The following is an 18,802-nucleotide window of genomic DNA, read 5'->3' as shown; positions in this document are numbered from 1 at the left end:
CTACCCCTGGCTAAATTTTCTATTTTTAGTAGTGACAGAGTTTCACTCTTGCTCAGGATGGTTTTAAACCCCTGAGCTCAAGGGACACTCCTGTCTCAGCCTCCCAAAGTGCTAGCTATACAGTGCCCAGATTTCCTTTTTATAAGGACACAAGTCATCTTGGATTGGGGCCCACCAAGGCCATTAGACCTCATTCTTTTTTTCTGAGACAGAGTCTTGCTCTGTCACTGGGGCCAGTGTGCAATGATATTGTTATACCTCGCTGCGGCCTCAAACTCCTGGGCTCAAGAGATCCTCCTGCCTCAGCCTCCTAAGTAGCTAGAACTGCAGGCACCCACTACAGTACCTGGCTAGTTTTTCTATTTTTAGTAGAGATGGGGTCTTGCTCTTACTCAGGCTGGTCTTGAACTCCTGAGCTCAAGTGATCCTCCCACCTCAGCCTCCCAGAGTGCTATGATTAAGACTGAGCCACAGCACTTGGCCATGATCTCATCTTAACTTGTTCATCTTCAGAGAGCCTATTTCCAAATAAGGTCACATTCTGAAGTACTGGAGAATTAGCCTTTTAATACAGTTTACTGAGGGGACACAAGTCAACCCATGACAGTGGGTCTCACCAAGTCCTGTGAGCAGTGTGGTTGCTAAGTTCCTCCCTAGCCACCCCCAGGGACCTGAAGCCTTGTGCTTTTGGCTGTCCACTTCGTACTGCCCCTTCCTTTTCCTTCACCTCTGATCCTTGCAGAATTGTCTGCTAGTTATGCTGTCCAGACCTTCAAAACAGCTGTGAAGACCCCACAGGCACCTCACACCTCAGAGGACCCTGCCCAAATGGGCTGCCCTGGGGAGTTAGTGAAATGTCCTCTCCTCACACCCCATTAGAGCTGCCCTCTCCCTGGGGCCCAGGGATGAGCCCATGTGGTTGGGCTGCACCCAGCACTGCCCACGGCCCCATGGCCCCTTCCCCCACCCCATCAACTAGGATAGGTTGGGTCCCCAGAGCACAGGCCCTGCTTGCCAGGCCCTTTCCTGCTACCTGCCTGGTTCATCAGCTGGAGCTCAGGGCCATGCAGAAGCCCCTCCCTGAATGTGTGCTCCTAGAGAAAAGGTGGCCAGCTGTTCCCAGTGGCCACTGTCCTCTGTTCAGGCTTCCCACACACACCAGTATTAATAAACCAGGGGCCATGGGTCACTATTTGGCTCCCTGGGTCACTCTCTGGTTGGGCTCTGCTGACCAGTCCTCTGAAGTCAGCTCTGCTTCCCATTAGCCCCCTTCCACCCCAGAATGAACATCCACCTGGGGTGGAAGGGGGCTGTCCCCAGATACAGATGACATGGGTCCAGCCTCTGCATTGCCACTAAGACCACCATTAATGACATAAGATCAGATCCCCATGGTGATTATCCAGAGCAGACAACTTTATCTGGCTTTAGCTAGACGCTCAAACAACACCCACACCCACCTAGGAAAGTAAAATGGCCTTTCCAGACACACACGTGGGTCTGAGGGCTAAAGGTCCCTTCCTACCGCGCCCCCTCCCCCGCCCCCGCCAGGACTATTGTCAGGCACTCAGGTGTTCACTCACTGCCCTTCTCCCAAACTCAAATTCCTTCTACACAAACCCATGCGAGTGGACGCCACTTAGTGATCCTGGAGATCACAGCCCACAAAATACCCACTATTGTCCTTTTAGGCACTGTCTGTCCCTCAAAATAATCAAATCTGGTTTCAAGGCTGTAGTGTTTCATTTTTCCTCAGTATGTTTCGTCACCATAAAATACGCTGGAATGAAGTCTTTAAAGAATTAAAGAGAGATTTCAGGGGCTCCACTCTTCCCATGGAGCCCTGTGGCATTTTCGAGGGTGGCAGGAGTTGGTCTTGTGCCTCTCTCGGATGTCTCTGTTTGTGTCACTGCTGAGAAAGTCTAGCCTCCTTTCAGTTGACGCAAACCAGCCAGCAGGTGTCAAACTCCCATCCACCTCTGAGACTGGGTGTCAATAAGTGTAAAGAATTCTCCATGGGTGTGTTAGTACCTCCAGAAGTGGGTGTTTAAGGACAAAATTGGCCTGATATTTTTATTGGAAGGAAATGGTGACTATAAACAAAAAAAGGGAGAAGAAATAATAGACGGACATGTTAAGAATGTATGCAAGCATGAAGTTTATAGTTAACTTACAATCACAGTTCCCAGACTCTGTGCCACGGTGCTCTGGGGCAGCACAGAGAACTCAGGCTGCAGCAGGATGTTAAATTATGGAGAAAACCAGCAAAGTCCATCAGAAGCCACGTGAGCTGCTAGCTCTGGGTGCCAGGCACTTCCAACTTCAGATAGCACTACTTTGCTTTTGCTAATGCTGTGTCTTTGCCAACTTGGGTTCTTGGAGGCTGCTGTGATAAAAAGCAGTAAGTGAAAATCAGAGCGGGACAGGAAATAAACATGACAAGGTCCAACCTGATTCCCGGGTTTGAGAAGTTGTGCAGTGACCAACAGGGTCAACCATCCTGTTAGTATATAACTATGGCTATGGATAAAGCAAAATTTAAAAATGCTGCTAAGTTGTTGGGACATAAATTTTTAAAAAGAAATTGAGGGGGAAATCCACATAGCATGAACCACTTTTCCACATATAATTCATTTAGCATAGTCACAATAGTATGCAACCACCCACACTAATTCCAAACCATTGCCGCCAGCCGGAAGGAAGCTCCACACCCCGTCAGCAGCCACTCTCTTTTCCTAATCACCAAGCTACTTGCTGTCTCTGGATTTTCCTACTCTGAATATCCCACATAAAGGAATCACATGCCATGTGGACTTTCGCGTCTGGATTTCTTTCTTGTCCATGCATGTTACAGCAGGTACCAGACCCGTATCCCTTGGTGACTGGATAATACCCATGGCGTGACTACAGCAGTTTGTCCTTTTACCCACTGGTGGCCATTCGGGCTGTTTCCACCTCTGCTGTTGTGGATAATGCTATGGGCACTGCACACATTTTTGTCTGAATATTTGTTTTCAGTTCTTTGGGGTATTAACCCAAGGGTGGAACTGCTGGATCATAAGGTAATTCTATGTTTAACGTTTTCAGGAGTTGCGGGACTGTTTCCCCATAAAGATATATTTTTAGAAATTGTTGGATCCTGATTACTTAATAAATAAAAGCACTGGGCATTTCCAGCCTAGAGATGCCACAAAAAGATTACTGAGATGTTCAACGTGCCACGTACAGAGAAAGTTTGGGAACTGATTCTTGGAGCACTTGCTATACCTTCCAGACTGTGGGGGTGCTCTGGAGTTAATCCAAGGAGGGCGCACCTTGACTGACCTAAAGGGGGATCAGTGGTTTAGGGCAAGTGTAGGAGAAAGTCAAAAACAGCCTCCCTCCTGGGCAGCTCCCAGAGGGGGCGCCAGCAGGAGAGGATCAGTGCTTACTGGGTTACCAGGGAATGTGACTGGGAAAGGTCTCATGGAACAGGAAGATGTGAGGGCAGAGGACAGAGGAAATGGGGGTGGGGGTGGGGGTGCAGGGCATCTGAGGATGGAAGGCACTTGGGTCAAAGCACACAAAGAGGGTCTGGTGGCTGCAGCAGAGTCAGAGTGACAAGGTTGGCCTGGGGAGGTGGGCAGGTCAGGTCACAGCCCTCAGCTGGGGATGGGGGTAGAGGAACTAACCAATCCCCAGTAAACACAGGGATACCCCAGCCCTGTGCTCTGAGCCTATAGAAGAGGAAGCTGAGTCTGGGCTCGGGGAGGACCCCTGAGATGGGCTGAGTGGAGTAGAACAGGCATCAGTGAGAGATTCAGGGAGAAGAGAACTTTCCAGACAATAGGACAGCCTGTGCAAATGGGGTCTTGTGAAGCCTGATCCTCAGACCTGGGAGGGCCCTGGCAGGGTCTGGGGGATAGCTAGAGGACCCTGAACAGCAGGAACTGAGGGCAGAACTGGGACCTGGCCCAGCTCCTTCCTGAACATGGCGAGTTTGTTTCCCAATATCCCACTTGGTGCAGAAGGGCTGGAGGGATGCCAGCACCCACTCTCATGACCAGGGAACAGGCAGAAGTGACTTCAGAGGACTCAGGAGGTAAGAGCTGCTCACTAGGTGACAGACTATGCTGGCATTTATGGGCCCCAGATGCCATGTTGTCTACAGTGTTGAAAGTTCTTAATTGAGCTCACAAGATGTGTCCTGTCCTTAGACTTTGACAAATACGCCCACAACTGGGTTAGGATTAAGGGTTTCAATGCCTGGCCCTCCACTGGCCAAAGTCCCCTGCAAACCACTTTCTCTTAGTTATGCAGGGGACTCAGGGGGTTCACACCAGCAGTGTGGTCATTCCCAGGAGCCATGGACCCATGTGGGGGCTGGAGGTGAGGTGGGGGTATTTGAGCTGGGAATTCTGGGGTCCCCAGAGCTGGATCTAGGCGGGTGAGTGTCACCTGGTCACACTGACTTCTGGCCTTGGGCAGATGGGCAGGTCCAAGGAGGGCTATGTGGGAGCCCTTTACAACTTGGGGTCACGGCCTCTTTCTTGTCAGGGTCAAGGTTGGTTGGTGCTGTCATGCTGGGTGCTGGGCTGGATTGAGCCTGCAGTGGGGGGCTTGCGTTAACTGTGTCCTGGCTTCTGGAGGGAAGGCAGCTCATTCACAGAGACAGGGGACTCTGGAAAGAACCAGTCTGGGTGAAAATCATAGGCTCCTTTCAAATGCGTTGAGTTGTTAAGTTTTGGGGCTTGATGCTCAGAGAGGTCTGGCCTGGAGCTGGGGACCTTGGTAGCCCAGACGGAGCTGAGGCTATGCACCTGGATGCTGGGGAAAGAGGGTCCAGGGAGGGCCCCAGCATTTAAGAGTGGAGGAGCAGGGTGCCAAGGGGACAGTGCACATTGCTGCAGTTATTATTACAATGCAAAGTGTCTCTCCTCACTGTACCCTGCACCAGACCCAAGCCCCCAGAGTGCAGAATGTCCCCTCCCCAGGGGATGGGATGAATGGAGGACCCTATAGGAAGACCCTGGAACCACTGGGTCCTGGGAGGACTGTCTTCCACGAGGCAGTATTTGTGTAAATAGAAAATATTTGCTTGAGAAAGAACTAGAGTTGGGGGTCAGCCTGGAGGGTGGGGTGTCTCTACTCTGCCCCCCAGAGGTAATCTGGAAACGGTACCATGGTCTCCTTGCCCTCCCAAGACTCCCTTAGAAGGTGGAATCTGTGCAGTGAACAAGTTATGTTCTCTTACAAAGTAACAAAACACGCAGGGAATTCCCTAAACCAGTCCTGCAAGTTGTGGCAGGAGTTGCTGCTATAGGGAGGGCGGGGCCTGCCAGGCAGGAAGGAGCTGGGTGGACTGCAGTTGGCTGGCATGGGGGAGCCTCTGGACAACCCCAGAGGAGGTGCCAGCTTATTTTATTCTGGGGCCTGGACAGTCAGCCCATGTTGGCTCTACCTCTCAGGTCCAGTGAGCAGTTAGCTCAAAAAGGCTGTGAGCGGCTCCAGGGACCCTGAGGAGAAAATGACTAGAATTCAAAACCTTTATTTAGTAGAGTGGCTCGCGCCTGTAATCCTAGCACTCTGGAAGGCCAAGGCAGGTGGGATTGCTTGAGCTCATGAGTTCAAGACCAGCCTGAGCAAAAGCAAAACTCCCTTCTTTACTAAAAATAGAAAAACTGAGGCAAGAGGATCACTTGAGCCCAAGAGTTGGAGGTTGCTGTGAGCTATGATGCCATAGCACTCTACCCAGGGTGACAGCTTGAGACGCTGCCTCAAAACAAACAAACAAATCCCCTCCATTTATCCATCACCTGGTAAGTGCTAAACACATATTATCTCTTTGAATCCCTGAAAATATCTGGAAGCAGGTGCCACTGACCCCCATTTCAGGATAGGCAAACTCACTCATAGTCACATCCTGGGACCCCACCGCAGGCAGATGGCTGCCAGCCCAGCACCCTTGGCCTGAAAGGTTTGTCTGTTCCCTACGGAAGGATGAAGAGTCAGCTTCTCCATCCTTAGCAGTCATGGTTATGGGTTCCTTGACTGCCTGCTAGATGGGGGTGTGGTGCTAACTCCCACCCTCCTTGAGGAGAAGGGCACAGCCTGAGGACCTCGAGCTGGAAGGGTATTTAGATTTGCTGTCAGGAGGTCCAGTGTTGGGGGAAACTGGACTTTGGAATTCTTAGGAAAGGGGCCTCCCCGATTATCGGCACTCCCTGGCTCATCAGCAATATCTTCTCTGGGCTTCACCTGCTAGCCCTCCTTCCTCACCTTGTAAAGACCAGGAGCCATGCCCCCTTACTGTGTGCCTGTGGCTGCCCTGTGCTTTCCGCCTATGATCTGTGCTGAGTGATTGAGTGATTTCTTCCTGGCCTCACCAAGCACGTCACCCACGCAGGCACTTTACCAGGTTAATTAATGTTGAACCATTAATCCTCCCAACATCCACCTCCCAAGGCTGAGATGGAAAACCTGCCCTGTCATTCACTTCATATTTTTTCTTTAAATTGGTTTGCTTTTCTTCTGACTTAAAATGTATTTAAATTGAAACTTTAAATTACTTTTGATACTTGGAGATGCCAGCCTTCCTGCCAGTGACCAATGACCATGAATGTAAGAGGCAAGTGCTCCCCTGTAATCCCAGGTGGTCTAAACCTGCCTTCAACAATTCCTGTGAGGGCGTCTGCTTCCCTTTCACGGATAAGGGCACTCGCCTCTCTGAGAGGGTTAAGAGCAGAAGACACCAGGGATTCCAGGCAGCTTCTTGCAGTGCTCTGGCCTTGCTGTGATATCTGTATCAGTTCCCTGACAGCTGGGGACTGGCTATTTGGCCTCCCTGGGCTCTGGTTCTTGGGTGCAGGAGCCCTGTACTGAGCCTGCAGCAGACACTCCATAAATATTTGCCAAATGAAGCACACAGATGATTAAATAAATGAAATTGGAGTGTTTTACTGCTAGAATGGTGTGGGCAATTAGTCACCCACAGCTGCCAAACTGCAAGCCCAGGAGACTGGAGAATCTTGAGGGAGGATGGTGCCTCCCTGGAGCTGAGCCCCGGAAACAGAGCACCTGACTCACTTTCTAGTCAATTCATTTTTCCCCCACCAAAATAATGACTATGTGTACTTTCAAGTTACTTTTAGATATTCAAAACCCCAATTATTTTTAAAATGTGAGTTTAAATGTTACATTCATTACAAACTTAAAACAATCATTTGCCACCCCAGCCTCAAAGTTCTTATTTTTCAAAGCTGGAGTCATCCTTGTAGAGATCAATAAACACGTGTATAATTTCATTGTTGATAGACCTAGATCCGATTCATATTTCAATTAAACCCTACATTATCTTAAAGTTCACATATAAAATTGCAAGAGACCAATTTTAATTTCAAGGACAAGTAGGGAAGAATGTGGGTGCCTGGTGGGCCAAGGATGTCCTGCATCCCCTACCCCAGCGAGGACCATCATGCATCATGGCAGTACCCTGACCTCCCCAGAGAGGAGCCAGTGGGGGTGGGGAGGGCTGTGTGAGGCTCCTTTACAGGTTGGATGTAAAATAAGATTATCATGCTTCTGTAGAAGGGACAACAGAAGCAGCCAGAGGAACAACCTCTTGCTTTTTCTGGCCACTAACACAAAACCCAGTTACTGTTGTTAAAATCCTGTCTCCTCTATCTCCCGGTCCCACCTGCATTATTCATCTCTTTTGACCTGAACAAGCCTTCACTCACTATCTAGCAGTCAGGAATGAGTGTTTTTGAGGCGTGGGAATGCACGATAGCTTTGACCTCTGGCCCAGATGTGGCTGGGAGTTGTTTTTATTCCCCCCCAAATGTAAAAATTCATTTTTCCTTTTCAAACCATCTTTTCTACCTGTAAAAGGATGCTGTTCTCTAGGAAAGGAGGGGTGGAGCCCTCTGCACGTATTTGAAACAGACTTTAGATCTACTGTTGGAGCAATCAAAATTAAAAAAGAAATTAATTCCTAAGAGGAAATTCAACTTGTGTAAAAAAACGAGGCATGAATCTGCAGAGATTTAATGCTCAGTAAAAAACAAAACAAAACAAACAGATTCCGAAAGATGAGGTTCTGTACGGTTCCTACATCTAAACCTAACATTTTTGAACAAAACAATTTTAGACACAGAGGAAAAATTAGGGATGCCCGGGCTTGGGGTGAGATTACGAAAGAGCACTAGAGGGGTTCCGGGGTGGAGGACAGAACTTATACTCACATGCAAACGGGGGCAAGTAAGATCGAGAAAATCTGGATGAGATTGGTGATGGAGCAAAATCAATATCCAGGTTGTGCGATTATACTTTCTTTGGTAAAGTTTTTGCGAAGTGATAGTACTGGAGAAAACTGCGCAAAGTGTGTTATTTCTTACAACTGTATGCGACTCTACAATTACGTTTTTAAAAACAAAGAAAAGCAGGCCAGCTGACGCGCGCGTCAAGGTTTCCCACGCCGTTGACCCGCGGGTCGGTGGGGGGCGGCACTGACCAGGCGCCAGGGGCTGGCCCTGGGGCCGGAAGTGACGACACGCGGGCGGGGCCGCGCGCACCTGGGCACCTGGGCGGCCGCGGCGGCGCCGGGCGGCTGCCAGACGTGCGAGATGGAGGGCGACGGTGGGAGCCCGTGGGCTATGGGGCTGCTGCGCACCTTCGACGCGGGCGAGTTCGCCGGCTGGGAGAAGGTCGGCTCGGGCGGCTTCGGACAGGTGTACAAGGTGCGCCATGTCCACTGGAAGACGTGGCTCGCCATCAAGTGTTCTCCAAGCCTGCACGTCGACGACAGGTCAGCGGCTCTGTCGGGGACGCTGGGGCGGGCGCCGGGGTCCGGCCGGGGGTGGGGTTGGATTCTGGAGTTCTCCACCGGGGCCACCTCCGGAACAGCTTCGGGGTGGTCGTGGGGAACGAAACACAGGGCCAGGCCGCGAGTCCCCGGCGGTGTCCGCTCGGCCTGGCGGGCCGCAGGGACGCGGTGGCGCTTTGGGGCGATCCGGATCTGTTATGCGTATCGGGGCCTGGGTGTGCGGCTCCAAGGGTGGGGGGGGCCTTGAGACGTTGTGAGGTGCCCCGTCGTGCCACCTGGCACTCCCGCGTCGCCCGGATTTCCAGGTTCGCGAGCTTGGCCTACGCCCTGGACCAGAGCAGCTCTGCTGCGCATGGGGGCCGCCCTCGACCCCCCTGGGCTCTGCGGTCTGCACCTGGCTTAGAAAAATTGCTGTGCGGGCATCCGGGCTTTTTGTGAATGGAGTTACACTCTGTCCTACTTAGTAATTTACGTTGGAACACAAATTGGTGTAAGACCGTAATTATTTCGGTCGGAAGTACCGGCTTGGCTTGGGCGAGGCTTTGTCAGCGCCCCACAGCTCGCGCGTTGGTGCTATCCGGCCGGGGCCAGCCGGTGGGGTCGGGCCGGGGGTCCGAGGTCCGGTTCAACCTTGCGCTTCCTTTCCGCGGTCTCTTTATGGCTGACTTCAGTTCAAAACCGACCCTCTGAGGAAGGAGGATCTTTCGCCGACCCGCGCTGTGTTGGTGCCACACGGCCCTCCTGCACCCGTTTCCCCGTCCGAAAGCGGGGACAGAACCGTCCTGTCCCTCTAAGCGGGAGTGCTTGAGTTCTTTAAATGGATCGGGGAGGACGCAGAACCGCCCGAGTTAAATAAAGTGGGTCGATTGTGGTATATAAATAATTTGGGGAGTAGGGAGAAGATTCTTGAAAATCAACTTTCTTCGGTTTTTTTTTTTTTTGGCGGATTTCACCGTTTATGGCTTCAATTCAACACCCTTTCCTTATCCTTTATTGAAGCTTACATACTACATGGAAGTTACATTGCGTTTTACCTAGCAGTTCCCTTATACTGTCAGCCCTGAACTCTCACGCCTTCACTTAGGAAAGCAGTTCTTTTTAAACTTCATTTAGCCTTTCCTGCCTGAGAGACTTGGTTTCAATGGCCTGACTGAGCCATTGGGCCCCCCCAGCTTTCAGAAGAATGCTGTGATGCTTGTGTCCTGTCGGGGTGGCCTTGTGTGCTGTCACCCTGGTGCCTCCCAGGATGGGAGACCCCTATCTGTTTCCTCTGTGTCTTCACTTTGGCCAGGAGACTACAGAGTAGAGCTTATTGGTGGCTTTTTGCTGTAACCCTCAAACCAAGGTTTCTTGGAAACTTAAGTATAGTGGCAACTAGGTCAAAGGGCTGACCCTTGCAGAGGCTGTGCCCCAGATTCTGGGGACTTCTTAGGCTGGGAGGGGCACTGTGGTTATTTTGATGAAATCCAAACCACGTTGAACATCAGTTAGTAGTGAGATTCTGAAAAGTTAGATCCTCTCAATAGGAACAGTCTTCTAGTCCAAGTGAGTCTTATTCATCAGCAGCAAAGATCTTAGCACCAGTTTCTTACATTGGAAGAGCAAAGTAAACACATACATTCAGGCTGACTCATCAGCCTGATCCTTAGAATCTGTTATTTCCAGTGACCGGTGCCTTATGTCTTAGGTGGCCTAGTTGGAGGTAGGGTTTCTCCACTTGAGGCGGGTCACTAGGATATTGCACAGCCTGGTTGAAAGTGTTTTGTCCTTTAACTGGAAGTCTTTCCTGCCCTGCCCCAGCAGGCGGGTGGTGGCATGTTGGCGGCTAGGTGGAGGTCAGCCTGCTGGCAGGAAGCATTTCACCTCCTGCACCTTGCCGGGCCTTGTAGAGCAGGCTGGAGTTTTGGGTTTGTGGCAGTGGTTGATTTCTCTGTTTAAAAAGATGGTCAGAAGACCAGCTCTTTGTAAAGAAGTTGACTCCCTTAGGTTAATTATTGACTGTGTTCAGCTGAGATTCTTGTTAGGCATTTGTGTGGATCTGCTGTGGTCCAGGAGGACCTGGTTGCATTGTGATTTTGCAAGTTGCACCTAAGCCTTGAAATAGTCGCCCCCCCACTCCATATTTGCAAGACATTCCCTGGAAAATAGGATTTTCCTGGGGTTTCTGTTTGTGTTCCCAGCTCTGTATTCTTTCTGGCTAAGTCTTATTTGAGGGATGGTGCCTCTCTCCTTTGCTACATGGTTCTGGACCCTTTCCTGGGGTGATTGGGGTCATTTATGGAACTCTCCAATGGTCACATAGGGCCGCACTGGAGGTACAGGTGTGGGCAAGCCTGTTTTCATTGGCCAGGGCAGCTTGCCCTTCCAGGTGGGCCAGGGTCTCCTAGCTGGCTTCCTGTAGCTGCCCTGGCCCCAGCTGTTGTTGGATGCAGCTGGCCCTGATCTCTAGCACCTGCATGGCGTCCTTTGAGTAGCTGGCTGCCCACTTATGCCTAAAAAGACACCCACATAGGTACCCTGGGGGAAGGAAGTGCCTGCCAAGGGGCCCCACTCTGGTAGTTCACTAGGAGTTCCCCCTCCATATGGGGGTTTGGGGCCTAGGGTGGAGTGTAGGGGTGGGTGTTGCTACCAGTTTGAAGAGAATAAAGTGACCCTTCGAAGACCAGTTTCTCCCCTGCCAGCCCCCAGCTAGAGGAGCTCAGAGTAGCCAACCGCCTGGCCCGAGCAGCTCATGCATTAGGTACAGGCTAGTTGGGGCGAGCCTGAGCAAACCCCGGGTTTGTAGCTACAGAGCTGACAATCTGACAAGCCCGTTTCTTGTCAGTTTTAAAAATAGCAGTGTGGGAACCCCTCCGAGGCTCCCTGGGAATGTAATTGGATTGGCGTGCAGCTGGCCTGCTGAGAGGCATCAACTAACAGATGATGAAACCATTTTTTTCAGCTGCAGTTTTCCCAAATGTCTCCAGGTTTCTTCTGCAGAGCTCCTCTCCCTGAGCAGGTTTCAGCCCCTGCTCTGTCCTTCCCCCTGCTTTCCCCCTCCCCTAGTTTTTGTTTCTCTGCCTCTCTAGACCTTACAGGCTAGGCTCCTACCTCTGCCCCTTCTAAGAGGCAGTCTAGGGCAGTCTTGCCTAGAGAGAAGCTGCTGCTTAGTTGGTGCGAGGCCTTGTGGTCTTTGGAATTGAATTCCTCAGTTGGGAGGAGAATTCTGTGGCAGCGTCTCTAGAAAGTTTATTTTAGAAATGATTGGTGTGATGGTATTTTCGATATTTGTCCCTGCTCCAGTGCCCACCTTGGGAGGGGACAGTTCACTTAGTTCTAAATGAGAAATAAGTTGAACTAATGTAAACTCGAGTGAGAAGAAGTTTCTTTAAAAATGGAACCCCAGTTGGTCCTCTTAATGCCCAGAGGTTTTCTGTTTGGAACCCAAAGGGGGCCTCAGGGTGGGGCAGGGATGGTTCCTCCATTCCTGCTGGGAAACAGACTTAGCAACTCTGTCCCTGACAGAGGCAGGATGCACAGTGTGTAGATGGTGGTTTAATTAAGACATCGGGGGTTCTGGTGGCCCAGAAGTGTCCTTTTCACTATTAGCAAGAAATGTGATTTGGTGCCTGCAAATATGATGACCTGGTGCAGCAGTGTCCTGTGCTCCCAAGGCTGGTTCATAGTCTATCCAGGTTTTAACGTGATAGTCGTCAGGCTACACTTCTGTTTGTGTGGTCTTCTGCACAAACTAGAACTGCTGCTTAAAGGAAAAATTATTTGAAATAATTGCCCTGGACAAAAAGCAATTGGTGAGTTTTTCCTTTTCTCTGCACTTTCTAGCTCCCTTATCAGAAAGGCCTCTCCCAGCAGCGACAAGGAGGCCCCTTTCAGGCTTATCGAATTGCACATGTCTCAGGTGACACTGGACCCTGGAAGGGCTGGAGCTCCTGAAAGCTATTGGGGCACCCCAGGGTATATGTCCGGGAGCAGCTGGAGAAAGCCTGAAAAGATTTTGAGTTTTGGCTCAGGAGAGAGAGATGATGAATGTTACCAAAGGTTTCTGGGGATGTGCTGGATTTGCTTAGGAAATGCAGGCTGGTGTGTGAGGGGGCCCACTTCTCTCTGCCTTCCCCACTCCTAGGCTGTGACCTCCTGCTGGTGGGACCTGAGACCCCCTTCCACTCTAAGTCCTGTCTGCCCAAAGGCTTTTCTGTTTTTGCTGTTCCAGAGAAGGTGGTTTTCCCTGGAAACAATATGGCTCATTTTCCTGGACAGTTGATTTTCCTTGCGGAAATGTCTGAAAGGTGCAGCGGGAAAGGTGGTGGTGGGGAACGTACTGGCTCCTGGCAGGTGGTTGTGCAAAGCCTGTGCAGACTCTCTCAGGAGTTCTGGGATCAGTTTTCAGAAGCAAACCCACATTGGAGGTTCTTTTTTGTTTGTTTGTTTCTTTTTTAAATAAGGTAAATGTGGTCTCAGTTCTGCGGAAAGGGCCTGCGGCAGGGAGAGATGGAGAACTGGCTGAACTTGGTGCGCTGGGGAGGCGGGTGTGATCGGGTGTGATCTGCTGCCAGCCGGTGGCTGTTAAGTCACTAATGAGGGAGCACGGCAATCAGAAGTCACCTGGGTTTTATGTGTTCAGCCCTTTGGGCAAAGGGAAGAAAACACTTTATTTGCAGAGTGGCTCAGAGCTTCCACTTAGTAAGATATTCAGCTTTCCTTTCATTGACTTTGTTCTCAAAATACACACTGGTTAGGTTTGGCTCAGAATGTCTACTTAAAGTGGAAAAGTGACCCTTGTTTATGCCCAGCCTGTTAACACCTGATTTGTGTGTGTGTGTGTGAGTTTTTCAAAACCTCCGAGCCAGGAGGGGGGGCCTTGCAAAGTTTTAAGTTTGAAGTGGCTCTTCCTAAGTCCTGCAGGGAGACTTCCTGCCAGTGCCACCTGAGCAGTGCCCCAAGAAGGGACACCCACACTGATAGGGGAGGGATGGCAAGCTGGCCACCTTTTTTAAAGAAAATCAGTGAGAAACAAATTACCACTCTGATTTTAGTAAGATATAAAACAGAAGCAGCTGCTGGTGCTAGGTCCCAATTGCAACAGGTTGGAAGTACTTTGTTCTAGTACTGGTTTGGGTACCAAATGAGGAAGAAAGGAGATGAGAGGTGTCCTTTTCTGCACCACCCACCCCCCAACTGATTTTATTTTAGATGATGGAGTAATGTGTGGGGTTGGCATTGGGCCCTCCACTTCCTTTTTCAGATGCCTGTTGAGACTGAGAACAGGGTCCAGCTGGTCTCATGTGGGATCTGCCCCCCAGGTGGGGTCCCAGAGTGTGGCCAAGCCCAGAGGCTGCAGAGGAACTGGCTGTCCTGGGTCAGGACCCTGGAACCTGTCGCTGTGGAGTTTCCCACTGGAAGGGGCAGCTCGGTCTCCAGCCCAGGGTCCCATGGGCTGGCACCACACACCCAGTATCTTGTTTTCCATTAATTGGTGGTTTAACAGAGTGCTAAGAAAACAAGGCAGACTGAGCTCCTTTCTATCCTGCAGTTATTTGATGACTCATTTCTGATGCTTATTTCACTTGTTCCTAAGGGATTCTTTGCTCCTGGAATGTACTTTCCGGCTCCCACAGCCTCCCCACCCCCCGGGGGGGTGCCCCACTTCCACCATGGGAGCTGCAGTGACTCCTGAGAAGGTCAGAACATTCCCCCACATCCAGTCTGTCCTGCTCTTTGTACCCCCCCACTTCTCAGCCCCCAGGTCTTAGGCCCATGCAGGCCTCTGCCTCCCAGGCCTTCCCTGCTGCCCGACTCCCCCTCTGACTCTGGATCCCCTGATGCTCCGGCCTCTGTGCTTCCCCTTCGGAAGACCTGGACTTTCGCTGCCTTTCCCTCGTTGGTGTGATTCTCGCTCCTCTCCCTAGAAGTAAGCACACGCACATGTGCACACACACACACGCGCACGCACAGAGGCTCAAAGGGGCCTCTTCCATCATCAGTCCTGTCATTGTCATTGTGGTGGGTGTTGGGGAAGGCAGATAGATTTGGGGAGTATTTACATGGCGATTCTGGACTGCAGTGGTTTATTTTAAATTTGGCTGTGAATGCGGAGGCTATCACATGCAAGGAAGCTTGGTAGGATTCCTTGGTTGTGACAGCCAGGATGTCTTCTTGTATAGACATTGCTCAGTGTCCCCAAGGGGTAGAGTTGCTCCTATGAGACCAGTGGGCTGTGCCCAGGGGGTCCGAGCTCACCTGTGTGCTCTTGGGGCTATCCTCCCCACTGCAGGGCTTGTGCTGTGAAGGACAGAGGGGATGGGAGCTTCACATAGGGAAGAGCTTTGGTGAACAGTAGAACCCAGGGTTCCCGTCGGCCTGTGCCTCCCTGCATGGGGAATGCTCTCCTGCCTGGGAGGCCCGTAGTCTCAAGGTGAGATCTAGATTAGTAGGAGATGGACTTGTTTTTGGATCCTCTGGTGGGCTAAGAGTGGGGCTCTGGAGTGGGAGCTGCAACTGGGTCATGGGCAGGGGTTTGTGCTGCAGTCTACTTTCTGGGGCTGTCTGCTGGGGCCACCTGTGTATAGACATGAAGCTGGTTGGTTTCCAGCTCCAGAGCTTGTGCCTTGCCAGGCGTGGCTTAGGAGCTTATTATTTAGAAAGCCCTTTATTATTATTTAGAGGCCTGGGAACCTACATTCCAACCAGCTTCCTGGATACTTTCTACGAAGTTTGTGCTTGAAAGCCACTGACCGAAATCCTCTGCGGCTAAAATGTGTCCTTGTGGGATTCAGCCTTTCACTCTGGGTGTACTCTGAGCCATAGCACTAGCAGAGACCCTTGCACTGTGGTTGTGGTCTGTGAACACACAGGCTGCCCTAGGGCAGTGACCTGAGCCAGGGGCTGGAGAGTGTCTTCAGCTTTGCGGGCCTTGGGGCTCTGTTGGAGCTATGCTTCTGTGTGGTGAGAGTGTCTTCCAGTAGAAGTTTATTACACAGGCATAGGTGTGGGCAGAATGCCTTTGGACCCAGCAGTTCCAGTCCTAGGTGTAAATTCAAAAAAATAAAAAGCAGGGATTCTGACAGGTATTTGTCACCAATGTGAAGAGATGTATGGCATTATTCACAGATGGGTTGATAAGCAGGATGTGGTTATTCATACAGTGGGATAGTATTCAGCCATAAAGAGAAAGGAAGTTTGATACATGCTACATTGTAAATAGACCCCGGCAACATGTTTTTAGTAAAATAAGGCAGACACAGAAGGACAAGTGTTGTATGATTCTACTTATAGTAGAGACCCAGAATAGGCAAGTTCAGAGAGATGGATAGTAGAGAAGTGGATACCCAGGCCTGGGGTGAGCAGAGGCGCTAATGTTTAGTGGGCACAGAGTGCTCTTGGGGATGATGGAATAGTTTTGGGTATAGGTGGTGGTGATAGTTATACAACTTTGTGAGAGGGTTAGGGGCATGGAATTGTACCCTTCTGAAAATTTAAAATGATAACTGTTTTGTATACTTTATACTTGTTATTAAAAAAATAGTGGCTGGCTGGATTTGGCCCTTGGCACACCCATGCTTTAGACTTGTTCTGTTCCTTTAGTGTGTGAGGTTGGATTCAGGAATAACTAAATACCAGGCCAGCCAAGATGTTGGGCTTAAACTGAGATGGTGAGTTGGGTTTCTCAGGTAAGTAGTGACAAGTTTTAGTGGAACCTACATGTCTCTCCCCACAACTCACAAGGGGCTGTTGACGCACCTGCAGATCCCAGTGACTCTGAGCACTGGCAGCTGGCTGTGAGGGTTTCTCCTCTCACTTCGGAGAACCCCGTGCACAGGGATGTCTGAGCAGCCTGTGGGGAAGCCTGTGCTTAGACATTTAGTGAGGTGACATTAAGTGTGCCCCTCGTGCGTGTGTATGTGCACGTGTGTGTGCATGTGTGTGCACGTGTGTGTGTGTGTGTGTGAACATTTTCCCAGCTATCTGGAGCCAGTTAGCCCCCCTGGTCAGGGGGCTCTACGTCTTTGGCTGAGTGACCCCTGCATGTTCCTCATACCTTTGAACTTTTTCAGGGAACGCATGGAGCTTTTGGAAGAAGCCAAGAAGATGGAGATGGCCAAGTTCCGGTACATCCTGCCCGTGTACGGCATCTGCCGCGAGCCGGTGGGGCTGGTCATGGAGTACATGGAGACAGGCTCCCTGGAGAAGCTGCTGGCCTCGGAGCCGCTGCCGTGGGATCTGCGCTTCCGCATCGTCCACGAGACTGCGGTGGGCATGAACTTCCTGCACTGCATGTCGCCCCCACTCCTGCACTTGGACCTCAAGCCTGCGAACATCCTGCTGGATGCGCACTACCACGTCAAGGTGAGGCCCAGGCAGGGGAGCAGGGTTTGAGGGGTAACAGATAGGTCAGAGGATCTGGAGCTGAGGCCTTCCCCAGTGTAGGAAGAGCAGGAGCTCGGGCTCGTGGGAGTTGGTGTGCACACCACGTAGCACATGGCTGGATGACAGGCCCTGTGAAGACTAGGCTGCTCCCCCAGATCCTGCCACCTGACTGATTCTGGAGAAAGAGTGTATGGGCTTATGAATTCCAGCGTCACTGAATGTCCTGTGATGTCAGGTGAGAAATCAGACTGGTAGACCAAATGTGTGCCTGGAGACCTCAGGTTCTGCAGTGAAGGGATGGATCCCTCCGTGGTTTCAGGGGTTAGGGGTGGTGGCCATGTGGGTGCACTGCAGTGGGGCCTGCAGGGCACAGCAGGAGGCAGCTCTGGGGAGGTGGCCTGCACAGGGCAGTGTGGTGGGGCTGGGTGTTGGAGGAGTGCAAGGCCTGGCAGCTCTGCCTTTTTCCTCCTTTGATAAGTTTATAAAGCACAGGAAAGTATGAGGCATAACATAGCCACCTGGCCTCGGCAAATGTTAGCGGTGGCCTTTATGCGCAAGGCTTTCTTTCTTTCTCCTTTGAAGGAGGCCTTTGTGTCTAGGGTTATACTGTCATTGTGGGTGACACATGTTGTGGGTTCTCCTCATGTGGTGACATTTGCACACTTGGGTCACCTGAGGATATGTACTGGCCCTCATGGTGCAGTTGTGTGGACCTGGGAGTGAGAAGGAGCCCAGAGTTGGGGCCTGAATTACATCCAGTTCGTGTGAGGACACATGGAGGAGCTGCCCGTGTGCTTTGGGCACCTTGCTGTTCTTGGTTGCACAGTGATTCCCAGCCTCTCTGTGGGCCTCACTGTAGGAGGCAGGAGAGAGCTGGATTCAGCCTGGCCCTGTCCCACGCTCTTGAGTGGGTGTACTGCCTGCTCCCTGTGCCCAGACCTGGGCTGTAGATAGCAGAAGGAAGCCGCGTCCTATAGAGGGAAGAGGGGAATTGGGGTAATGGAGTAAAAGTCCAGTGACTTGAGTTATATGAGTCCTGGGTGGTTTGGGGGATCCCTGGCATTCTTGTTTCCTGGGGCTTGGAAAGGCTGGGCATCGTGTGTGGTCCCTCTACTTGGGGCTGGCACTTGCAAGGTTTCTTGCAGGTGGCACCAGTGCGGGGACTCTGGATAGTAGCATCTCTCCCCTCCTGTGTGTACTGCACACCAGGAAGGGAAGGAACAGCAGGTCCTATGCACCAGAGGCTCTGCCTGCAGGCGCTGCCCTCCTCACCCACGTCAGCCTCCAGTTCTTGCTGTGCTGGGGCTTGGGTTAAATTAGTGGCCAGGATCGTCCACCTATATATCATGGAGCAGAGGCTGGAGCCTGATTGTGAGGCCTGCAGGTCACTGAGCTGCTGCAGAGCTCCCTGTGTTCAGGAGACCAGATGACGCACAAGAGCACGAGAGCAGAGCGAGTAGCCTGTGGCGGGTGTGGGGACAGCCCCCTCGGGGTGAGGGTGGCGTGTTCTGGGGCTCGCCTTCAGACTGAGTCAGGAATGGGGGATGCAGGCTGGAGAAGAGCTTTTAGGGTGGAAGAAACAGCCCAAGAGAAGTCTGGAGAACTCTGGATTTTCATGCTGGGGAAGGAGGAGGC

General features: G+C 51.4%; 1 protein-coding gene across 1 annotated transcript in view; it reads left to right on the top strand.

Annotated features, from left to right (window-relative positions):
• The first annotated feature begins 8,523 nt into the window (after positions 1–8,523).
• RIPK4 (receptor interacting serine/threonine kinase 4) overlaps positions 8,524–18,802 on the top strand; it is a 24,516-nt gene continuing 14,237 nt past the window's right edge. The window contains exons 1-2 of the mRNA XM_003798066.3: positions 8,524–8,785; positions 16,855–17,146. Coding sequence (XP_003798114.1) covers positions 8,604–8,785; positions 16,855–17,146 — 474 coding nt within the window. The 5' untranslated portion in view covers positions 8,524–8,603. The remainder of the gene's footprint in view (positions 8,786–16,854; positions 17,147–18,802) is intronic.

Source organism: Otolemur garnettii, unplaced genomic scaffold (genome assembly GCF_000181295.1).
Source record: "Otolemur garnettii isolate 467f Iridium unplaced genomic scaffold, OtoGar3 scaffold00128, whole genome shotgun sequence".
Taxonomy (NCBI): Eukaryota; Metazoa; Chordata; class Mammalia; order Primates; family Galagidae; genus Otolemur; species Otolemur garnettii.
This window is presented reverse-complemented; position numbering and strand designations above follow the sequence as displayed.